Raw genomic sequence first — 23,031 nt, 5'->3', positions numbered from 1 at the left:
CAGGGGTACGCCCTGTCTTTTCGGCACAGACCACCCCACCAGTTTTTCTGCACAAGTCCTTCTCAGGACAAGACCAAGGCGTTACAGGTTCAGGAAGCTATAGAGTCCTTGCTGAAAGCAGGGGTCATTGTTCCCGTTCCTCTATCACAACGAGGGACGGGGTATTATTCGTCTCTGTTTCTGGTGCAGAAACCCAATGGTTCTCATCGCCCTATCCTCAACTTGAAGTCTCTGAACAAATTCCTCAGGGTTCCCAAGTTCAGGATGGAAACGTTACGTTCCATCATTCTGGCGATGGAACCGGGGGATTACATGGTGTCCCTGGACATCCAGGACGCCTACCTCCATGTTCCGATAGCATCTTCACATCAGCGGTATCTGAGGTTCGCTATCCTTCAACACCACTATCAGTTCCGGGCGCTACCCTTTGGTCTCTCCACGGCACCGAAGGTGTTCACGAAGATTATGGCGGTCATGGCCGCACATCTTCGGAACCAGAATGTACGGCTGCTGCCGTACCTGGACGACCTCCTGTTGCTGGCGAGCTCCCCGGAGGTACTGCTTCAACATCTCCACCTGACGATCGCTTGCCTGCAAGCACACGGGTGGTTGATAAATGGAAAAAGTCCTCCCTGATTCCATCACAGCGGATGGTTCATTTGGGAGCCCTGCTGGATTCGCGTCAGCAAAGGATCTTCCTGACTCCGGAGAAGGTCGCCTCCCTACAGCTGCGGATACGCAGTTGCCTGAGCCGTTGCCGCCTGTCGGTCCATTCGGCTATGAGAGTTCTGGGGTCCATGGTGTCGACATTCGACATGGTGGAATTTGCCCAGTTCCATTCCCGGCCCCTGCAGGGGCTGATTCTATCAGAATGGAACGGGTTACCTCACCGGATCCGCTCTCAGGTGCTGGTGTTGTCTCCGGACGTTCGGCTATCTTTGGCTTGGTGGCTTCAGACAGCTCATCTGGTCGAGGGGCGCCCATTTTGGATCCCGGACTGGGTCCTGCTCACGACGGATGCCAGTCTCCGGGGTTGGGGGGCAGTGACCGGCTCTTTGTCGCTTCAGGGTCGTTGGTCAGCGGAAGAAGCACTTCTCCCCATCAACATCCTGGAACTGCGGGCAGTATACAGGGCCCTGCAGTCGTCCGGCCCCGCTCTTCACGGAAGGGCGGTACAGGTGCAGTCCGACAACGCCACCACGGTGGCGTATATCAATCACCAAGGCGGAACTCGCAGTCAGGCAGCGATGTCGGAGGTGTCTCGTATCCTGACTTGGGCGGAGGGTCTCATTCCAGCGATCTCGGCGGTCTTCATCCCCGGAGTCCTCAATTGGGAGGCGGACTTCCTCAGCCGTCACGACGTGCATCCCGGGGAATGGTCGCTTCACCCAGAGGTGTTTCAGCTACTCGTGGACAGGTGGGGACTGCCGGAGCTGGACTTGATGGCCTCCCGTCACAATCACAAGTTGCCCGTTTACGGGTCAAGGACAAGAGACGCAGGTGCAAGTCTGGTGGACGCGCTGTCGGTGAAATGGACGTTTCACCTGGCATATCTGTTTCCTCCGATATCCCTGCTTCCTCGGGTTCTGCGGAAATTCAAGCAGGACGGCGGCATGCTCGTGCTGGTAGCTCCGGCGTGGCCCAGACGTCCTTGGTACTCCGATCTCAGGAGCCTCTCCATCGACGCTCCGTACCTTCTTCCTCAGCGTCGGGACCTGTTGTCTCAGGGGCCCCTGCCTTTACCCGGATCTGGGTCGGCTGTCTTTGACGGCGTGGCTTTTGAGACAGCCGTCTTGAGGTCTCGGGGCTTCTCCAGTTCGGTTATTGGTACCATGCTCAGGGCACGCAAGCCAGCTTCAGCACGGATTTATCACAGAGTGTGGCACACTTACTTTCAGTGGTGTGAGTCCAGACATTATGATCCTCAGGTGTTCCGAGTTTCTAGGATCTTGGAATTTCTTCAGTCAGGATTGGATCTCGGCTTACGCCTTGCATCTCTGAAGGTTCATGTGTCCGCCTTGTCCGTGTGGTTTCAACGGCGGATTGCAATACTACCAGACGTTCACACCTTTTTCCAAGGTGTTCTCAGGATCCAGCCTCCCTTTGTGCCTCCTGTGGCTCCTTGGGACTTGGCGGTGGTGCTACGGGTCCTGCAGGGTCCTCCGTTTGAGCCTCTTGAGGCGGTGGAGCTCAAGTGGCTGACATTTAAGACGGTTTTTCTCCTGGCAATTGCTTCGGCCAGGAGGGTGTCTGAATTGGGGGCGCTTTCCTGTCGCCCTCCTTTCCTGATTTTTCACCAGGACAGAGCGGTGCTCCGCACTCGTCCTGAGTTTTTGCCCAAAGTGGTCTCGAAGTTCCATATTAATCAGGAACTTGTTGTGCCAGCTTTTCAGTCCCCTGATCTTTCAGCTGGTGAGACTTCCTTAGATGTGGTCCGGGCGCTTAGAATTTATGTAGACCGGACGGCTTCGGTTAGGAAGTCTGATTCCTTGTTTATCCTCTTTGGTTTTCACAAGAGGGGTTGGCCTGCCAACAAACAAACGTTAGCCCGTTGGCTTCGTTCCGTTATTTGTGAGGCTTATGCACAGGAGGGCTTACCTGTGCCAGCCTCTGTTAAGGCTCATTCCACTCGTTCTGTGGGTCCCTCTTGGGCTGCTAGACGTGGCGCTTCTGCTGTTCAGCTGTGTAAGGCGGCCACTTGGTCTTCAATTCAAACGTTTTTGAGGTTCTATGCGTTTGACACCTTTGCCTCTCAGGATGCATCCTTTGGGCGCCGGGTACTCCTTTCAGCACAGGAGCGTCCCCGCCCTTAGTTGTACTGCTTTGGGACATCCCCAAGGTCAACCCTGTGGACCCCCTATGGACCCTGAAGTAGAAAACAAGAGATATGGTAAGAACTTACCTTTGTTATCTCTGTTTCTACGAAGTCCATAGGGTCCACAGGGCGCCCGCCCTGACGCACCTGGCTTCAAATGGGCTGTGTGGCTGGTCACCGGTTTTCCGTCTCCCATTTCTGTGAGTATGGTTTCTTGTGTGTTCCAGTCTTCCTTCTCTCTGTTTAGTCTCCTCCTCCGGCCTTGGCTGCTTACCAACTGAGGTGCTGTGGCCGGGGGCGGGGTATAGAGGAGGACGGACCCAAGTGCATCCTGGGAGCAGCTAAAGCTTTAACTGCGTGGTGCCCATGGATCCAGATCCAGCTATACCCCAAGGTCAACCCTGTGGACCCTATGGACTTCGTAGAAACAGAGATAACAAAGGTAAGTTCTTACCATATCTCTTGTTTTTACCACAGTTTCCTCACTCTGACCAGCTATCTGATCACATGAGTGAAGCTTTGGAATATGCCCGGTAAAATGTTTCAAATACCAAAACGTTTCAGTTCCTTTTACCCACTTACAGCTACTGATTGTACTAAATGGGAAGTTCCCCCAACGGTGGATTCTCATGTAACACGTCTGGTTAAAAAAGCCACTTTACCTACTGCGACTTTCTAGAAGGAGACTACAGATAGATGTATAGAAGCTAGTCCTAAATCTATATACTCTCTTCCAGGAGCTATTACTCGTCCTGAAAGGGCTACGGCCTGGGTGGCAAAAGCTATTGAGAGATGGGCAGAGGCCCTAGAAGAGACACTTCTCCCTGATGCTTTGAGGGAACAGCTGTCCTACATATCTCACATTATAGATGCAGCCTCCTACTTAATGAAGCAGCTATGGATACGGCTCTCTTGGCCTCCAGAATCTCTGCCACTTCGGTAGTGGCTACATTCCTGGGAAGCAGATTCAGAATCAAAACGGGCTCTAGAGTTCCTGCCTTATGTAGGAGACATACTATTTGGTCCAGAAATAAAATTGAGACTGCTTTTTGCGACTAACAAGATGGCATACTGCCATCTGCATATAAAGTGTCAGACAACATCCTTTCGCCCTCAGGGAAAGCCAAGGGTCAGTCCTTTCCATGGCAACATACATCAGCCAAAGCCTCTAAGCCTAGGGTCAAACAAGCCTGGGCTACTAGATGCCCACCTGCCAAGTCTGAGGACAAGCTTGCAGCCTGACTGGGCGGGCCTCTCCCTGGGGGCTCCCAGGGTGGGAGGACGACTTCTTCAATTTGCCCAAGTTTGGCATCAAACTACATCAGATGCCTAGGTAAGAGAAGTGGTCTCCAACGAATACGTACTCTCCTTCCAGAGGTGAACCCCCCCCCAACTCAACCAAGGCCCTGTTGCTCTAAAAAGCCATTTAGTCCTTACTGAATTCAGGAGTAATAATTCGGGTCCCCTTCTCACAACAGGGCAAGGGCTATTATTCTACCCAATGGGTCTCATTGCCCTATCCTCAACCTTAAGTCTGAACAAATTTATCAGGGTGCCCAGGTTTCGTATGGAAACCCCCCGTTCTATTATCCTAGCTATGGAGCCTGGAGATTTTATGGTATCCCTAGAGACATTCAGGACGTTTACCTAAATGTACCTTAACTGCCTTATCAACAATATCTTCAGTTTGCTACACTGCAACAACATTACCAATTCTAGGCTCTGCCGTTTGGCCTCTCAACGGCCCCTCCGATCTTTAACAAGATAATGGCAATTATGGCGGCCTCTCTTCGTCATCAAGGGATCAAACTGCTCTTGTACTTGGACGATGTCTTGCTGTTGACAAGCTACCCAGAGACTCAACGCCATCTGCAGGTAACCATTGCCTTTCTACAACTGCACGGTTGGCTGGTCAACTGGAAAAAGTCTTCCCTGACACCCTCAAAGAATGGTACATTTTTGATCCCTTGACTCTCGAGTTCAGAGAATCTTCCTAACTGGACAAGATTTCAACACTACATCACAGACTACACAGTCTGCTTCACAATCGCTGTGTCAATTCACTCTGCAATGCAGACCTTGGGATCAGTGGTGTCCACCTTCGACATGGTGGAGTTTTCCCAGTTTCACTCCAGGCCCCTACAACACCTGATCCTCTCCAAGTAAAACAGGCTACCCCATTTGCTTAGATCCCAGATGACGAGCCTCCTCTCAGAGGTTCGTCTGTCCCTAGCCTGGTGGCTAAAGACTTCCCATTTGAACCACGGTCGTCCCTTTTGGATCCCGGACTGGGCTCACCATGGACGCAAGCCTCAGAGGATGGGGCGCAGTAACCGGCCAGCACTTTTTCAAGGACCGATGGCCCCCAGTCGAGGCAATTTTGCCAATCAACATTGGCAAAACAATATTCTGAAAAACAGGCAAGTACAAGTACAGTCCGACAACGCCACGGCGGTGGCCTACCTCAATCATCAAGGGGACATTCGAAGTCAGTCAGCAATGACAAGTGTCCTGCATTCTCACCTGGGCCGAACACAATCTCCCAGCCATCTCCACAGTGTTCATCCCGGGGATTCTCAATTGGGTGACGGATTTCCTCAGCTGTCACGATGTGCATGCAGGAGAATGGTCTCTACATCCGGAAGTCTTTCAGCTTCTAGTGGACAAATGGGGGTTTTCCGGAGGTAGATCTCATGGCCTCCAGACACAACAACAAACTTCCAATTTATGGAGCCAGAACAAAGGACCCCGACACGGCCTTCATAGATGCATTGTTGGTGAAATGGAACTTCCATTTAGCATATCTTTTCCCGCCAATATCCCTGCTTCCTCGAGTGCTTTGAAAGTTCACACAGGAGGGAGGCACAGTCATGTTAATAGCTCCGGCCTGGCCCAGATGTCATGGGTACTCCGGTCTTCAACGGCTCTCCATAGACGTTCCTCTCCGGTTCCCTCTACGAGTAGACCTGTTGTCTCAGGGTCCATGTCTACATCTGGACCCAGCACATCTGTCTTTAATGGCTTGGCTCTTGAGACATCCCTCCTAATGGTTAAGGGTTTTTCCAGCTCTGTGGTCCAGACCATGCTAAAAGCACGTAAACCAGCCTCAGCCAGGATTTACCACCGAATATGCATACATATTTCCAATTGTGTGCTCCAAGAAACTATGACCCTCAGGTTTTTAAGGTCTCCAGAATTCTAGCATTCAAGCTGGATTGGATCTAGGCCTCCACCTAGCACCTCCTGAAAGTGCAGGTCTCTGCTTTGTCTATCTGGTTTTAGCGCAATATTACTCCTATACCGGTTGTTCACACCTTCATGCAGGGTGTTCTACGAATACAACCTCCCTTTGTCCCTCCTGTGGCTCCATGGGATTTGTCAGTGGTGCTCTAAGCACTTCAGGAACCTCCATTCGAACCCCTGGAATCAGTGTATGTCAAATGGCTCACTGCAAAGATTGTTTCTTCTGGCTATAGCATCTGCCTGTAGGGCGCTTTCATGTCGCTCCCCCTTTTTGATATTTAAATAGGACAGGGCTGTTCTTCGTACTCGTCCAGGCTTCCTTCCCAAGGTGGTTTCTCGCTTCCACCTGAATGAGGAAATTGTGGTTACGGCCTTTAATTCACCAGACCTCTCGGCAGGTGAGGCCTCATTGAATGTGGTCTGTGCTCTAAAGATCTACGTGGACCGTACTGCTTCCATTCGGATATCAGACTCCCTCTTCATCTTAGCTGGTCATCCCTTCTTATGGAATCCATATAAAAAACAGACTCTGGCCAGATGGATTTGCATGACTATCTCAAAGGCTTACATGCAGATGGGCCTTCCTGTGCTGACTACAGACTCTGTTCATTCTACTCGCTCTGTGTGTCCCTCGTGGGCAGCCCGGGGTAGCGCCTCAGCTGAACAGCTATGCAAGGTGGCCACCTGGTCTTCTGTCCACACCTTTCTTAGGTTGTATGCCTTTGATACATTTGCCTCTCAGGACGCTTCCTTCGGACGTAGGGTTCTATCAGCTCTTGAACAACTGCTTTGGGACATCCCCAATGTCTCCCTGTGGAGCCCTATGGACCATGAAGAAGAAAAGGAGAGTTATGGTAAAACTTACCTTGGTTAACTTTCTTCGAAGTCCATAGGGTCCACTGGGCACCCGCCATGACGCTCCGGGCTTCTATGGGTTTTCTTCTCCTGGTCACTAGTTTCCTTCTCTGTGTGAGAGTGTGATTCCTCAGTATACCAGTCTTCCTTCTCCCCTATCCTGCTCCTGCCTTGGGCTTGTTAACAAAACTGAGTTGACCTCAGGCTGTGGGCGGGGTATAGGGGGAAGGACCGGAGCATCCTGGGATTGAAAAGGTATGCTGTTGGTGTCCGTTCCTCCAGGTCCCACTTACACCCCAATGTCTCCCTGTGGACCCAAACGACTTCGAAGAAAGAGAGTTAACCAAGGTAAGTTTTTAACCATAACTCTCCTTTTATTCATGTCAGCACATGTTTAGGCACATACGTGTCATTGTGACTCCACCCTCTGCTATACATTATATGGTACTTCATTAAAGTACTATATTATGTACAAAAGTTATGTTCTCCTGACATGGAACGAATGCAAATGTCAATTAAAAAGTGTGAATATACTGCAGAAACCACATTAACCACAACTGGCTAATATTTTTTAAAGCAAATTATGTAAATAAGAGCTATTTAAACCTGATTCATTATTTTTTTAACAAAAAAATGTTAAAATCAAGTTTAAGCATCTTTAATTACATAATGTGATAATTAAAAAAATGACCATATTGGGGATGTTTTTGAAAAAAATTACTAGTTTTAAAAAAGAAAAAAGCTGGGGCTAGACGAAGCGCGGGTCAAATGTCATCTTTCACGGAGATTTGTCCGTGAAAGATGTTTGTCCATGAAAAATTAATTTTTTGCCTCTTTCTGAGACCCGAAATTTGATGGGTAAAAATCTGAACTTGGCAGGGACATCTGAAACGATCTGAGCCTTCACATTTCTACAAAGAAGTTGCTTTTAGTTATGGAAGTGTGTGGAAGATTATGCATGAGCAACTGGACATATATAAAGTGTCATCACAATGGGTTCCCCGCATGCTGACCCCATTTCACAAGCAAACTCGACATGAATTTTCACATTGGATGAATGCTGGGTGTACCTGCATGAACCGGAAACCAAAGAAATGAGCAAGGAGTGGAAACAATAGAACTAATCTAAATAGAAAATGTCTTCATACTCCATACTAAACCAGGCAGCACAAACTCACCTCTAATAAACATTTATAGAGTAATCAAGTACCAGACCAATAAGAATGACACAAAAATAATTAAAACACACATTAGCCCAGTGGTTCCCAAACTTTTTTGAATCACGGCACCCTAGTGCATCAGCATTGTTTTCACGGCACCCCTAAGCCAAAAGTTTTGGAGAAATTTAGTAAAGTGAAGTAAATTGTGCTGACCTGTGATCCTTAGGTTTGGTTAAATAGTGGTGGACTGGTTTGTGCTTCTGTTTGTGCACATATTTACATTAAATTGACCATAAAGAATTTGATTTGGTGCTGGACCACCAACCTGAGGCACCCCCTGCAAGTGTCCCAGGGCACCCCAGGGTTCCGCTGCATTAGCCAATATCTTTACAACATGGACAGCATCTTTAATAACACCCACCCCCCAATTCCCCCCACCCTACATGACCATACCCCCAACTTATGGCATATCTGGATCCCTGAACTAGACCCCCTCCCCCCAACTAACCCCACCCCGAAAAATGAGGGGAAACTATACCAAAGTGCCTTAGGGTCAGGGAGCTTCCAGCCCAGGATCAAAATAATCAACAGATAGACTTCAAAACAAAAACTATACCTACTGACCGGCTATAGGCCCTGATTCAGAGCCGGACGCTCTGACCAGAGCGCTCGCTCTGAATCAGGGCCCTCCTCCATTAATATGGAGCGTCCTCCTGGACGCTCGTATAGCTGTGGGTCACCACCCACAGCATATACGAGCGTGCAAAAAGATGGTCTTGACCATCGGAATTGCAAGGGAAACCCTGCGGTCGGGTTTCCCTGCCGCAAGGCCAGGAGTGATTTTGGCTCTATCAGAGCCAAAATCACTCCCAGTGGGGCCGGCTTCAGATGGTTGGCGTTCCCATGGGAATGCCTCCGTCTGGCAGGCACGCCCCCGGAACGCCCACCAAAGGGGGCGTGCTATCAATCAACATCGACAGCACGTCACCTTTGGTGCGAGACCCGGAGCGATGGAAAGTCCTTCGCTCACCGGGTCTCGCGCATGCGCACGACGGAGCTCCCTCCGTCGTGCGCAGTGGGGACCATCGACCCACTTGCGAGCGTACTGCCGCTTGCGAGTGGGTCTGAATGACCCCCATAGTCAACAACAAAATAAATCCTGGAAGTCACAAAATATTACTGTAGGAACGAAACACAGAGGGGCCAGATACCCCACAAAACTACAGGTCAAACACTAATCAGGATAATGTAGACTGGAGAATTCATTCATCACAATGACTATAGAATAATGGGCCACCCAATCTAAAGAATAATTCACTGAAAATCAGAACAAATAAAAAAACAAAATAAGATCCAGGATTTTGAAAAAAGCGATAGGCTAGTGGACTAGGTGAACACCATGGAATAACCCAGCATACAGCAGTAAAAACCCATAACACCATACAAATATCTAAATAAAAATAGCAGTAATATAGATATAATAGTGGTATTATAAAGCAGGATAATTTATACATACTGTAAAGTATAAAAATACACTTTGCTCAAATGAAATGGGCAACATAGAGAAAACAGTAAATAGCTAGGGTCTCAGAAACCAACACAACTACACCTAAACCCAATAGGACCGAAGTCAATCAGGAGGATGAGTCCATCCAAGGGCAAAATGCTCCAGCCAAATAGCTACTGCTCGAGAGGTGTCAGAAGGATGAGCAACACCGCCAGTCACCAAACACATCAGTGCCAGGATAAACATGGTGTATGGAGATAGGAAATGATGGAGACGATGGTTAACTGGAGTAAGCTGGGACAAGGACTTCTGCCCATATAATATAGCCAACCATTTAAAAAAAAAAAAAACTGTTGGGTGCGAACCCACAGACATTTCCGGTAATCTAGCAAACGGCTTGTTGCTACAGTACAATTCCCCCCTCTCTGTCGGATAAGTTACGTTGCACAGCAGAGTTACAGGGTTTGAGATCCAAAAGTTGGGTCTCTATGGGGAACGCCCATCTGCCAGCTTTGATATACAGGTCACAGCTTCTCCCGACCGTTCCACCACTCATGACGATGTGAAAGAGGTTATCCCGCACCTCCACCAGGTTATCTGAAATTTGTTGCTCATATTTGCCCACAGCGTCAAACACCTGCTGTATTGTGATGGTAGGGGTTGCGTAGATAAGAAATAATCAAGCATCTGAGGGATTCTGCGAAAACGCACCACGAATATCCCCTCTTGACTGAACAGAATTAAAAGGCAAGTGTGTAAAACTGTCTAGCCTGCCAACTGCAGAGGAGTAATGATATTTACCCATCAAGACAGGCATCACAAGAAATCCACATTCAATGAATAGATTAATAATCCAGCAGGGAAATGTCAAACAATGTTACTCACAGGTGGGGAGAACTGCAGGGTAATGAGGGGGGTAATGTGCACCCCTGATATAACACACAATGACAGGCTGAAATCAATGGAGTGCACAATATAGATCAGGATAGCACCGCGGCGATATATATTCACCAGAGCCCAGACATCGACAGACACAGCAGAAGCAGATAAGTTCAGGAGACACCTCGAAGGGGCCAAACAGGAGTCACTAGAACCACTGCATCACACAGGAGGGAGAGTGACCGCAGGGGACCAGCGGGAATTGCAGGGAGCCAGATCCAAAATGGTGACTCAGTGTCTCCCACACATTAGGACCGATTGGAGGAATCGGCAGCATCCAGAGACCTCAAAGGACATCTGCAGAGTTCCAACCACACAGCGCAAGGACCACCACCATACACAGCGGGAAGAGGAGAGCGCAGGAGACCGAAGGCAGCAGCCTGGCAGGGAAGAACACTGGATCCAAGACGGTGCGGCGGCGTCACACACAGCCCGGAGTTCGGAAACAAACACTGCCGCAGCCAGAGACACGAAGCCCAGGAGGTCAGAAACAATCAGGTATTAGAGGTAGTTCAGACAGTAGGTAGAGGATAAAGGAAGTCCTCCGAGGGCATCAGGATAACTAGGCTGGAGAGCTACATCCTACTTTATGCCGATCTAGAACATGCCCCCGCCAGAGCCTATTCACATCTGTGTGAGAAAGTAGCATTCTCATTATCAGTATGGGTTTACTTTGCACCAACCTCATCCTGTCTAAAGGCAGATGGACTTCTGCATACTTCAAAACAAGATGCAATTCTATCTACATGCCCACTGCACACTTATTCTATGTGTGAACTCCCAGTCACACCCACTAAGCTGTAAGGATGTACTGGTTGCGTTGATGAGTAAACGATCGACTGATTTAATTGCAATGTCTACATACCATCACAAGGCATGCCGCATTGGCGGTAACGTCACCACTATTCGATGACCATCACCTTTGATATTTGCATTACACAATTTCTATTTCTCTCTATGGCGCATATTCAATTAGACGCGAAAAGTCGGAAAGGTTTCGCCTGCCGTACTTTTCACCGACTTTGCATGTTTTGGAGGCGGAAATTTTTCGTGCGCTGCCCCGCTTTTCGCCCTATTCAGTTCCAAAGGACGCGATATCCGGACCCGGCAAAATGCAAACAGGCGAAAAGTGCTTTCAGATTTGTGGAAATCAGCCTGACACCCCCAATAGATGCACTAACATTGGGGATCAATGTAGATGCCCCCGAATAGCCCTACTGAAGCTATTTGGGATCCTTAAATGCTCTAAATAGCTGCTAATTAGCGTCTTTGCACAAGTGGTGAAGAATAGCATTTGGCAGATTTTTTGGGAGAAAATAACTAGTCCCAGCAAATCTAGGGTGCATGAAAATGGGTGCAAGCATGGTTACAAAAATCGCAAAAGTTATGTTTTAAAAAATGCACCTTCAGCAAGCACATGCAATCAAAAAAACACCTCCCCCATACTTGCAGAACCTCCAAAAGCTTATTTCACTAGTTTTTAAGTTTGTACCCCAACTTTGTGTTTTTTTGCCCCCTTTTTCAATGTAATTTTTTGGGGTGTTTTTCAAATTTTTTTTAGTATTTTTTTGACACAGGTAACCTTTGAGGACCTGTCCCAAGGTTGCAGGGTGGTTTCCCCACCTTTGTACCCCAAAACCGCAATTCTGCACTTTTTTCCGCCTGGTTTCATAGGCGAATCTTTTTCGCCTATACCAATGCATTGACTTTCCGCGTCGGTGAAAAAAACTTTTGGAATTGAATACGGGGATAAGTTTTCGTCTGGCGAAATGACGTCATCGGCGAAACTTTTTCGCCGAAAACGACTTATCGCGGCTAATTGAATATGCCCCTGTATAAGATGCAATACTCACACTGGCTCAGTATGTATTATTCTCAGTGCCTGACAAGTGAATTGATACTGATATAAGGATTATTTCATATTGACTACATAGCAATGGCCATGTTCTGAGAGCACATCGTGCTTGGGGTTGCAGTGCAGCAGGTTGACCGAGAGATGTATAATTACCTGTACAGAGCCATTAACACAGCTGATACTACACTACTACTGGCCCGGAAGACTCGGAGTAGAGGAGGTGAGTGTGGAGGCTCATGGTAAATGTAGTCTCTACTAAGCGGCCCCGAGTGCGCATGTTCGGGAGAGCCCTATGACGTCACAATGGGGCTGCTGCCGTCGCCGTGACACCGTGATGGGGAGCATCCGGGTATTTTCCCGTGTGGTCACCTATAGATACCTCGCCAGAGGCAGCACAGGGTGAGCTATGGTGGCTGTAGCAGCACTAGGCCGGGGAATGAGAAGAGCAGGGAAACTGGGGAGACAGTGTTGATGGTCATACAGTGTATATGACATTAAAGAGGTGTGGGGTGTGTGATTATTTGGGATCTCCAAAATCATCCTGCTTCCCTGTTTAATGGCTCCCATAGTGTTCCTTTTACTTTCCTAGTGGTGTAATACAGATAACTGTGTACTATATAAAGGTAGGGGGAGGATCCAGTAATAATGTAAATAAAATGACATAAGCTGATCCTGTACAGGGAGTTTCTGTGCTCCTGTACACAATTACTGTTGCAGTGGGTTTCCATTCTCATCATGCATTGCATTGCAGTCATGCATGACCCTACATTATTACTGACCATGCAGGGGGCTGTTTATTACAGCAAGGCATTTTTCATGCATATGGGATGGTAGAGCTTATTTCCAACTCATGCTAAGGACCTGGAAGTGACGTGCAGTGAGGGCGGAAGTGCGATTCCATGCCCATAAAGTCCACCTAAAGAAGAAACTTGTCCCCTCGCGGGCTCGCTTCGTTTGCCGCGTTTTGGGCTTGGTGGCTCGCTTCGCTAACCGCAAGATTATATTCCCCCTCTATGTCCACGTGGATGGTAGGGAATGACGTTGGACAGTAGCTGATGACGTCCGTGTCCTCTCCGTGAAGGGCATCTAGACACTACCATGCGAGTGTTTGTTAACAAGATGAAAATAAAAACATTTAAAGGGCTGTACCGGTTGTACAGTACTGAGGATTATGCTGCCACCTATGTACAGTACAAAAATACCAATTAGTAAATATGCTGCTTTTTGAAATATTCTTCACCCGAGATTTCAGAAAAGTCTGATCTGCACCATTCAAAGCAATTCAAATCCTCTATTAAGGGCCTATTTATGAAGCAGTCGGTCCTGCGAGAGAGGCCGATTTTGCAGGACTGTGGGGAGTGTAAGTAAAACTGCTATTTATTATACCTGGTAAGCTGGACCCACCTCCATTTCCTCCCTTGGCTAACTATCGATATGCATGCATGGACTAATGGCAGCACTTGCTAGAGTGTAATTACCAGAAGTACAGTGATGGCTATCGCTCTTTTTATACTGAAACTCTTCGCTAGCACAGCATCTTATCATAGTAACTGTCGCAGTAAGAGTTTCTTGTTAAATTGCCCCGAAATGGCATCTCTTATCACCAGTGTAGCGGGTCTGAGCACACCTCTTGCCACTGTGTTTTATGTAGGCCTCAGTTGGCATACCCGTTGATTATTACCAGAGCCGTAACTAGGGGTGTGCGAGCAGTTCGGCTGCACAGAGCGCAGAGCTGTTTGGGCGGCACCGTCGCTCACCCACGGCACCTGCATCTGGCTAGCAGGATGCCTTTCCAGGCACCCTGCAGCCAGAATGTCTGCCGCAGTGCCGCTTGGAGCGTCCTCAGGACGCTTCAGGCATGCACAACGCTGCCCTTACTGCCACCCAGATCATCCTGAGGATGCTCCTGGCATTGCTGTAATTCCCTGCGTTTGTGGCCCCACCCCTCCGCATTACATCACACGTAGGGGGTGTGGCCTGCACCAGTCGCCGGGAACACGTTACGGCTCTGATTTTTACAGTGTTTCCACTTTTATGCCATAAAAATGTTCTGGTTACACATGCTAATTAAATATATAACGCTGCTCCTCACCTCTACGAGGGGATGAATTTTATGCATCGGCGGCCACTAGATGACGCCACCATATTTGCAAATGACTATTTTGCATGCTGCAAGTGGTTACAAGAAAACAAAGCATAAGTAATTTACTGTTTGGCGTTTGTTCTTAGCAATTCTATATTTTGCTGTTTCTTAAAATTCTTTTATATTAAACTGTTTTTTGGGGGAAAACATTATAACTTTCTTGACTATTCCCACTGACTACATTTTCCTAATTTCTTGGTCTTTTTGGGTTTGGTTTATGTAGGTTTTTGGTGTGGCAGTTACCATTTATAACGACCTTTGCTGTTCAGAATTGACTGGATTTTCTATCCATTCGTTTTATTTGCACTTCCTGTTAAATTAATTGGAATATACTAATTCATTGAAGCAACAACGTGTAACTGCGATGCCACCTAAAAGGAAAATGTCTGCTATGGAAGAAGCCGCACAGCAATTAGCAGCAAAAAGACGAAGAGCGGAGCGGGATAAAGCCCGACGACAAACTATGACTGATGATCAAAGACAACGTGAACGTGATCGCCATCGTCATGCAAATATGAGTCCACAGCAAATTGCCCGTCACAGAGAAAACAATCGAAGAACAAACAGAACAAAGGTAACATCACGTCAACGCCTACAAGATGCCATGCCAGATGCGCGGCATTTAACTGTTACCAAAAATAAAAAAACGGTCCAACATCTTACTGTTATTTTTTTTTTCGTCATTTTGACGGGCTTTTAACTAGATTTATAATAAAAGAAATTGTCATTTGTATAGTTTATCTTTAGTTAAATCATTGTTGCTATAGCATTGTGTGTAATTTACACTTAATGCAATGATGCAAATCTCGCAAAAAAAAAAGGATTTGTCACTCAATTTTCTCATAGCCAATCTAGACAACCTGATAAACTGCAGGGGGCAGCACTGGGTAGCCCCCTATCCTTCCAAAGAGCCGAACATTACTCAAATGAATACAGTCAATGAAAGAGATACAAGCGTTACAAGCTATATCAAACAAAAAACAACATAGCAGGAAGGCACAGGTGAAGGCTCAGCAAACCGCAGACGGCCAGTCTCTGAGGAATACACATTCAGCATATTCTAGTAGTTTTACAAATGGTCAATGGATATAAAAAAATGTTTAACCTCTAGAGATCTAGATCAGGATTTACATCACGTACCACTTTTATAACTGCAGATGGTCAACAAATACTCTTTACTGTGTTAAATGTCTAGAAATGTATTCCAAGTCACCCAATTGTATCTTTCAATGTTTAAAAAGTACTACATTTTAGTGTTTTGTGACGTTTTACTCCCTAGTAATACTTCAATTTATTTTTTTTGTTTCAATCAGTGTTTGTTTGTTTTTTTCTTGTAAACTGGAAATAACATAATCGTAACAGAAAGCCAATAATACAAAAATGAGTATACATTGCACCACAATAAGAAAATATGACAAACAGAATATAAACATACAATGGGGAAAATCCAATTGTCTGTGATGGGTGCGAGTTGTCGTTGCCACGGCGTTATAACGTCAGTAACGGCACCTGAACTCGAAGCCCTCACATCCTGCTCCGAGCTCGAATTTGCACAATATTGCTCGGAGTCCCGCGATGACTCTCATCCACAAAATCAGTGCGGACAATTGGATTGAGCCTTAGGTGTCTAGATAATACAGCAAAATAACAAAAATAGACTCATAGAAAATTAATTCCAGAAAAATAAACATCAGAGGTCTGATTGCCTCGCTACTGGCGACGCTGTCTCTCCATGTCTGCCTGCCGGTCCACCAGCTGTAATCAGCAGGCGGGCCAGCACCAAATCAACATCGCTGACACCTGGGCCCCCCTCGGCAACCCTGACTGGACCGGCTCACCTTGTTTGCGTGACTGGGTGCAGGGGTAGCGGCGGGCCACAGAGGCAGCTCGGGCACCATAGCAGCTGAACCTCTTGTAGCCACGGTAGTTACGCCACTGTTTGCATGCATGTTATCAAACAGTGAGGTCCTTTTCAGGATCAATGGAATGGGGTTTATTGTCAAGGACAATGTAAACAAAGGCTGCAGGTGTAGTTCAGGGTCCAGTCTTCAACCCGGGCACCGCAGTGTATCCCAGCTAGTTACAATTAAATAGCAAAAGTTTAAACTATCAAGCGAAAGAAACAACAAGAAGAAGCAAAAAGATATAAGAGGTTAACGCAGACCAAGAAGAATTAAACTGGTATTTTCAGTGTAACCTAAGAGCCTAAACTATGCCCCTGGAAATGCATGCCCTACAGGGTGACAAATCCCGATGAATATTTTCTTATGCATTGTTTTAAAGGAAGCTATTTATGTTCATGTAGCAGTGGCAGGCCATCAAAATAAAACATTAAGATGTTCCTTTTGCACTGAGGCTATTTATTTATCACCCATGACTGTCTCTTTGTGTGTGTTAGGATCCTATAGAGTGTCAGGATGTCACTGTGTATTGTTCCTCAGAGGGGTGGAAGAATTTAGAAGGATACAAGGATCCATGCACGGAAGCCATGATGGAGACTCCCCGGCCCCTCACATCACTGGGTAAGTGGAGACTTTGACTTTTGTCAAACACCTCTATACAGACCGTGGGTGTGTCACTCCTGAGGTGATATTCAGGAATAAGAGGTGGTCAGGGCAGTGTGGGCGATGAGGAGAGAGTTCATGCAGACGCCTGTCCGGATTACTAATATAGTCATATGTTATAAAAGCCTACAAAAACAAGGTATTCAGTCGCTATGTGTTTCTTCTAGGTGAATCCAGTAAGATAAATACACAGGAGAATTCATCCAGTTCTGATCGTGCAGAGGAGGATGGTGGTTATCAGGTAAATGGCATTTTTAACTCTCACTGTTCTGGAATGGGCAGTTACATCTTAGTCCAAACTTGAGAGTGTTCAAGCCCCATGAGGTGGTTGTATGAACTGGTGAGAATCTGCGATCGGGCGTCCTTGGCGACGCTTGTGGGCTGGCTTAACCACTTTCCTGGCGTTTTCGTATCCAATGCAATCATGCCAGCCTGGGCTTTCCCTGACATGGTCGCATCTGAGGCAACCAGTCAGAAAGCGGCTGACGGAATATAATCTCCCAGCAGCCGCCAATCTCAGAGGGACTCCCGGACCCTCCGCACCCTCGGGTCCTCCCCCCAGTGTGCGCCGATCACTCCTGGTCACAGTGGTCGGGTAGGCCGACGGCTGCTCCTCTCTGCAGCCGCCGGTCGGCGGTGCTCTACCACTGCGACCAGCAGTGATCGGCATACACTGTGGTAGGACCCGAGGGTGCAGAGGGTTCGGGACATAGAGACATAGGAGCTACTCTGCTCCCAGTGTATACATAGATACCTGCCAGTGACTCGGCCTTCCACGATGTTTCCCTATTAGGAATCGAAAATTATTTATTTATTTCTGTAAATAAAATTGTGTTGGATAAGTTTGACAGGATGTTCTCGTCCTAATTAATTCATACAAAAACTAAATTTCTGAGCAGTTATTGGAAACAAATATTAACTAATTGGTTAAGAGCAGCTTCTCTGTATTTCAATAAACCACAGATTACTATTTATTTGGCAATTTGTAATCCCATATTTACTTCTTATTGTTTTGTGTGTCATGAAGGGTGCAAACCTGAACATTGTAGTAGTTGACATCGTGGAAGGTGGCCAGCAGTTTAAGGAAGAGGAGGAGGAAATCCCTATTGCTAATGACACTGGTAAGTCTTGTTTTAGCGGCTGTATCATTTGTGATTCTGATGCGCTTTTTGAAGTTGTGGCTGATACAAAAGTTGTCTGTGGGACCGGAACTTGCCCACTTCCTTGCTGAGTTGCACCCTCCTATAGAAGCTCTACCTATATCCCTTTCACCTGATATTTTTGGTCCGTGTCGTACTTAAAGCCATTAACTTAGCCATTTACTACAGCACATGTTTAATGCAGGCTAACGCATGTCCTTTTCATGCCATTTTACCAACTCTGAGCTTATTGTTAAAGTCGCTGTTTTGTTTTGTGCAGATGGATCCAGAAACGAGCCAAAAAAACACCCTAGGGTTTTTTATTCCAGTGATTGTAAAGAGGAAGATGAGGAGGAGGAGGAGGAGGATGATGATGAATCGGAAGATGATGTGGTAAGCACAATGTCAGGGTTCCAGAGAAAGATCCAGTGTCTGTCTTGCCAGATGCTGGATTCACCACCACCATGAGATGGCTCACTTGCTGTGGATAATTTCCAGGGTGCTGGGCAGAGTGTTTGGTGTGTTGTAGTGCTGTAACCTTGAGAGAGGTGAGTTGCGATCCCAGCAAAAACAACAACAAATGAAATTATATTGTGTTTGTTACTGCAGTGAGAGAACTACAGGAGCCCCCATTATTCTTTTCTGTATACTGACCGCGTTCTCTGCTCTCCTTATATCAGGAGCCGGATATTACCAATGGTCCAGTGACAGACGCTACTGAGTGCTTTTTAGTGTATCCATGAACTTTTCCTATTGTAATTGGGTCTTCCATGAAAACCCGGAATGATTACTTTTCTCCTGTCATAATATAGTTACCCCTTTGCTGTCTTCTTCTTTTGTGCCTCATTCAGAAACCCTACTTAGAAAACATTGAAGACGTGGTAACAGTATTTTCCCATTAAAGCCTTTGCACAACAGGGAAATGCCTGGCTAAGGAGTGTTTTTAAAGGTTTTAGTGTTCCTTCTAAAATGTTAACGAGGTCCCTTGTATACAATGGGTTTCCTCCTGCAGTCACTTGGGAACTCCTACACAAAACAGAATGATTCCTCCTGAGCAAGCTTAACCCCTTCCGCTGCCAGTCAGAGTCCATTTTACGAGTTCTCAGACACGAGAGGGTTGGGGCTCAAGCTTTGACCAAAGTATTTTGATTTCCTCCATATCTTTGCACAGGTCAGATCCCAGGTGCTCACTTGTGGAGCAGCCCTGGCTCATACTGCTGTCTCTAATTGTTGCACAGTATTTCATGTGACGCCCATCAGTGCAGAGTCTTGCCTATTTACTGCAGTCTATACTGTCGGCACATGTAAGTGGCAAGATGTCGCATGTGGCCGCCTCCTCCTATTAACAGCAGGCTGCAGACTGTCCGCTCTATAGTCCTTCATGTCTCTTTAGCCATGGCAATTGGGTCCCTCTGTCACGTTACTTTTTTTGACGTTACAAATCGTGTACTGTAACTTTGAATAGCGGAGAGAAAATGGTAACGGACATGTTAGCATGAAGAATGACTGTTGGGAAGTCCTAATATATAGAGTCATTACTCAAGACTAATTACATAAGACATCTGTTTCCACTTTACATAATTCTTCTTCAGGGTCCATAGGGCTCCACAGGGAGACAATGGGGTGTAGGTGGGACTTGGAGGACCGGACACCAACAGCAAAGCTTTTCAATCCCAGGATGCTCCGGTCCTTCCCCCTATACCCCGCCCACAGTCTGTGGGCAACTCAGTTTCGTTGGTGTTCGATAGGAGCTGGACCACCGTTAGAACAGTGGGGCTGCCCCAGCTTTATTTTTATGATTTTAATTTAATTTTTACTAAGTGCAGCAGCGCTAGACATCCCTCTGGACGTCTGCACTGCTGCTCTATCACCCCTTCGCGGCGCCGCGACACCAGCCCTTGGCTAGGTGCTCTCGGCAGGGCTCAGGGGGGGGACCTAGCTAGCAGGGCTCCTCTGACCCCAGACTGCAGCCGGGACTCACGGGGTCAGGTAAGGCAGATCCCCGCTTGTGGGGACCCGTGTCTATGCGCAGTCTTGCCTCCGGTCTCAAGAGACAGACTGGAGGCGCTGATGTGGACACCTGTTCGTCCTGGACTCCACTAGACTACCAGGGCATTACTATACTGGCGCAGGGCACAGATTAAGTCCAGGGCCCCGGTGGTTGATGTCAGCATAGGGGAGAAGGTGCTCTCCCTGCGGCCCCTCCCCCAGCTCAGGGTGCCATTCCACTGTGGTCTTGCCGCTCCTGAGTTGCTCCTCCCTCATCCTCTGTCCACTCTGAGACTCACGGCAGCCATTTTCTGCATTCAGGTCTCCAGGAACGCTGGGTCCGGTCTCCCTGTATACCTCTCCCAAAGGCCAGGCTATACATCACTATTTCTTACCAGCCACTGCGGTCTTTGTAGTTGAATTTAGTGCCCACTGCAGTTATATTGTATTCTCTGCATTGTATGTGACTTGTGCTAGCGCTGCTGTCTGTGTGTTTTTCTTATACCTTTCATTATAACCCTGGGATACTGAGGTATAGGGGTTTTATTGTACCTCACATCTACCTATATTTGTGAGGGCTATCACATACTGTATATCTGTGTTGCGCACTACATTCTGCCATATTGTACATATATCTGGGTTGCTCAGTGCACTGTTCCAGATTGGATGCTACAATTATCCTTGCAGCTATGTCTGGCAAAGGCAAGAATAACAAGCAGCCTGCTGCCCCCACCCTGGTGTCTTGAAAGTCCTGTTTAGCAGGCATCGCTTCAGAGGATCTCATTCAAGATGGTCTATGTGCATCTTGTTATACGGCACCTGGCCCCTCAGCCCCGGCATCCTCTCCTATGGACCCCCCTGGGCTTCCTTTTCACAGGAAAAATTGTGGACCACCTAGAAGTCCCGGTGGTAGCTCCCCCTATGGGATGGCGACAGCAGGTACTCCCTGCAAATCCTTTGCCTCCCTAATGGGTAGATGTACTTTTTACCTCAGTGCAGAGTCTTGCAGCTACCTCTACAGCCTTTCAACAAATGCTGCAAAAGGAGAGACCCTTATCTAGTAAACCTACTAAGTATGCTGTGTTATCTACCAAGACCACCCAGCTATCAGATTCTGAGTTATCTGTGGAGGCAGAAGACACCTCCCCAGAGGTGAGAGAACTTTTTCACTCTGACTTCTCCTTGGGAGAGGAGGTGCCCCCCTCTAAATTGTATATACCAGCACTTGTAAGATTTTCCTCACTCGGACCAGCTATCTGATCTTATGTGTGAAGCATGGAATATACCTAGTAAAATATTTCAGCTGCCTAAGCGCTTGATTTCCTGTTACCCTCTTCCAGCTACTGATTGCACTAAATGGGAAGTTCCCCCAGCCGTAGTTTCCCACTTGACACGCTTAGTTATGAATGCTACCTTACCTATCCACACTGCAACCTCCTTAAAGGAGACTACGGATAGAAGGATGGAAGCTTGCCTGAAGTCTATATACTCTCTTACAGGAGCTATTACTTGTCCTGCCAGGGCTACGGCCTGGGTGGCAAAAACCATTGAGAGTTAGGCAGAGGTCCTAGAAGAGTTAGGCAGAGGTCCTAGAAGAGCTAGGCAGAGGTCCTAGAAGATACATTTCCATCTGATGCTTCCAGGGAACAGCTGTCATACATATCTCACATTAGAGATGCAGCCTCCTATTTATGGGAGGCGGCTTTGGATACTTGCCTCCTAGCTTCCAAGGCATCTGCTACTTCCGTGGTAGCCCGCTGTATTATTTGGCTTCGCTCATGAAAAGCAGATTCGGACTGAAAACAGGCTTTGGAGTCTCTGCCTTATTCTCATTTTAATTGACTCCGCAGGTGGGGCGCAGTGACCGGCCAGCACTCCTTCCAGGGGTGCTGGACTCCAGCCAAGTCGGTCTTACCAATCAACGTACTGGAACTCTGAGCCATTTACAAAGCCCTCACTCTGGCTCCGGATATTCTTCAGGGCGAGCCTGTACAAGTACAGTCCGACAACGCCACTTCAGTGGCCTACCTCAATCACCAAGGAGGCACTCGAAGTCTGTCGGCAATGGCAGAAGAGTCCCGCATTCTCACATGGGCTGAACGCCATCTCCGCAGTGTTCATCCCGGGGATTCTCAATTGGTAGGTGGATTTCCTCAGCCGTCACCACGTGCATGCAGGGGTGTGGTCTCTCAATCCAGTAGTTTTTCAGCTCCTGGTGGACAAATGGGGTCTACCAGACGTGACCTCATGGCCTCACGACACAGCCACAAGTAGCCTTCGTGGACGCATTATCTGTGCAGTGGACCTTCCATTTAGCATACCTCTTTCCTCCGGTCTCCCTTCTGTCTTGAGTTCTTCGGAATTTCAAGCAGGAAGGGTGCTCGGTCCTGTTTGTAGCTTCGGCTTGGCCCAGACGCCATTGGTACTCCGATCTTCAAAGTCTCTCCATAGACGTTCCTCTCCAACTTCCTCTACGACCAGACCTGTTGTCTCAGGGTCCCTGTCTACATCCGGACCTGGCCCGTCTGTCTTTAACGACTTGACTCTTGAGACATCCTTCCTAAGGTCTAAAGGGTTTTTCAGCTCTGTGGTTCAGACCATGCTCAGAGCACGTAAACCGGCCTCTGCCAGGATTTACCACCGAGTGTGGCATACATATTTCCAGTGGCTACTAGAAACTATGACCCTCAGGTTTTTAGGGTTTCTAGAATCCTTGCTTTTCTGCAAGCTGGATTGGATCTCGACTCCGCCTAGCCTCTCTGAAAGTGCACGTCTGTGCTCTATCCATCTGGTTCCAGTGCAGAATTACTCCGCTACCGGAT

At 47.5% G+C, this 23,031-nt stretch overlaps 1 protein-coding gene across 1 annotated transcript in view; it reads left to right on the top strand.

Moving 5' to 3' along the window:
• The window catches only part of LOC148473282 (uncharacterized), a 57,613-nt gene that overhangs the window by 27,054 nt on the left and 7,528 nt on the right, over positions 1–23,031 (top strand). Inside the window, exons 10-16 of the mRNA XM_088459909.1 lie at positions 4,580–4,690; positions 10,772–11,017; positions 14,864–15,091; positions 16,916–17,039; positions 17,249–17,322; positions 18,109–18,202; positions 18,501–18,613. Coding sequence (XP_088316035.1) covers positions 4,580–4,690; positions 10,772–11,017; positions 14,864–15,091; positions 16,916–17,039; positions 17,249–17,322; positions 18,109–18,202; positions 18,501–18,613 — 990 coding nt within the window. The remainder of the gene's footprint in view (positions 1–4,579; positions 4,691–10,771; positions 11,018–14,863; positions 15,092–16,915; positions 17,040–17,248; positions 17,323–18,108; positions 18,203–18,500; positions 18,614–23,031) is intronic.

Source organism: Taudactylus pleione, unplaced genomic scaffold (assembly GCF_031769625.1).
Source record: "Taudactylus pleione unplaced genomic scaffold, aTauple2 ptg000946l, whole genome shotgun sequence".
Classification (NCBI taxonomy): domain Eukaryota; kingdom Metazoa; phylum Chordata; class Amphibia; order Anura; family Myobatrachidae; genus Taudactylus; species Taudactylus pleione.
The sequence above is the reverse complement of the archived record's forward strand: the minus strand, read 5'-3'. Positions and strand labels throughout refer to the sequence as shown.